This window comes from Eurypyga helias, unplaced genomic scaffold (assembly GCF_000690775.1).
Source record: "Eurypyga helias isolate BGI_N326 unplaced genomic scaffold, ASM69077v1 scaffold23848, whole genome shotgun sequence".
Lineage (NCBI taxonomy): Eukaryota > Metazoa > Chordata > Aves > Eurypygiformes > Eurypygidae > Eurypyga > Eurypyga helias.
The window spans coordinates 3,088-3,484 of NW_010269195.1; the positions used below are offsets into that span (position 1 = coordinate 3,088).

General features: G+C 64.5%; 1 protein-coding gene across 1 annotated transcript; it reads right to left on the minus strand.

Annotated features, from left to right (window-relative positions):
- Nucleotides 1-87: 87 nt before the first annotated feature.
- Nucleotides 88-394, minus strand: RNF208 (ring finger protein 208; the record flags this gene model as incomplete). Its single annotated transcript, XM_010158027.1, is given in 2 exon segments — nt 88-240; nt 242-394. Coding segments are annotated over 2 exon segments (306 nt in total), but the record flags the coding sequence as incomplete, so codon positions are not given.
- Nucleotides 395-397: the final 3 nt, after the last annotated feature.

Sequence of the window (397 nt, forward strand, 5' to 3'; positions counted from 1 at the left end):
CGCGTGGTCCCGGGCTGCATCGCTGTGCCATCCTCTCCCACCCGCTGGCCGCCCCGGTGCCGGGAGGTGTGGGCAGGGGCGCAGGGCTCACATGATGGTGCAGGAAGACAGCGGGTTTCGGATGTGGCAGGTGCAGGCAGCCCCACAGTACTGGCGGAAGGTCTGGTAGCAGCTGCGGTCAGTGTCGCTGCTCCACTGGACAGGGTTTGCGGCCAGCGCCTCGGCCGGAAAAAAGGTTAGGGAGACTGGGGTTGCCAGCCAGTGCCGCCAGCCCGTAGTCGGTGAAGAGGACGGTCTCCCGTTTGCAGGTGGGGCAGGAAATGAACTTGTACTTGGGGCAGGACTCATAGAGGATTTGCAGGCATTCCTCGCACACCGAGTGCAGGCAGGAGAGGAT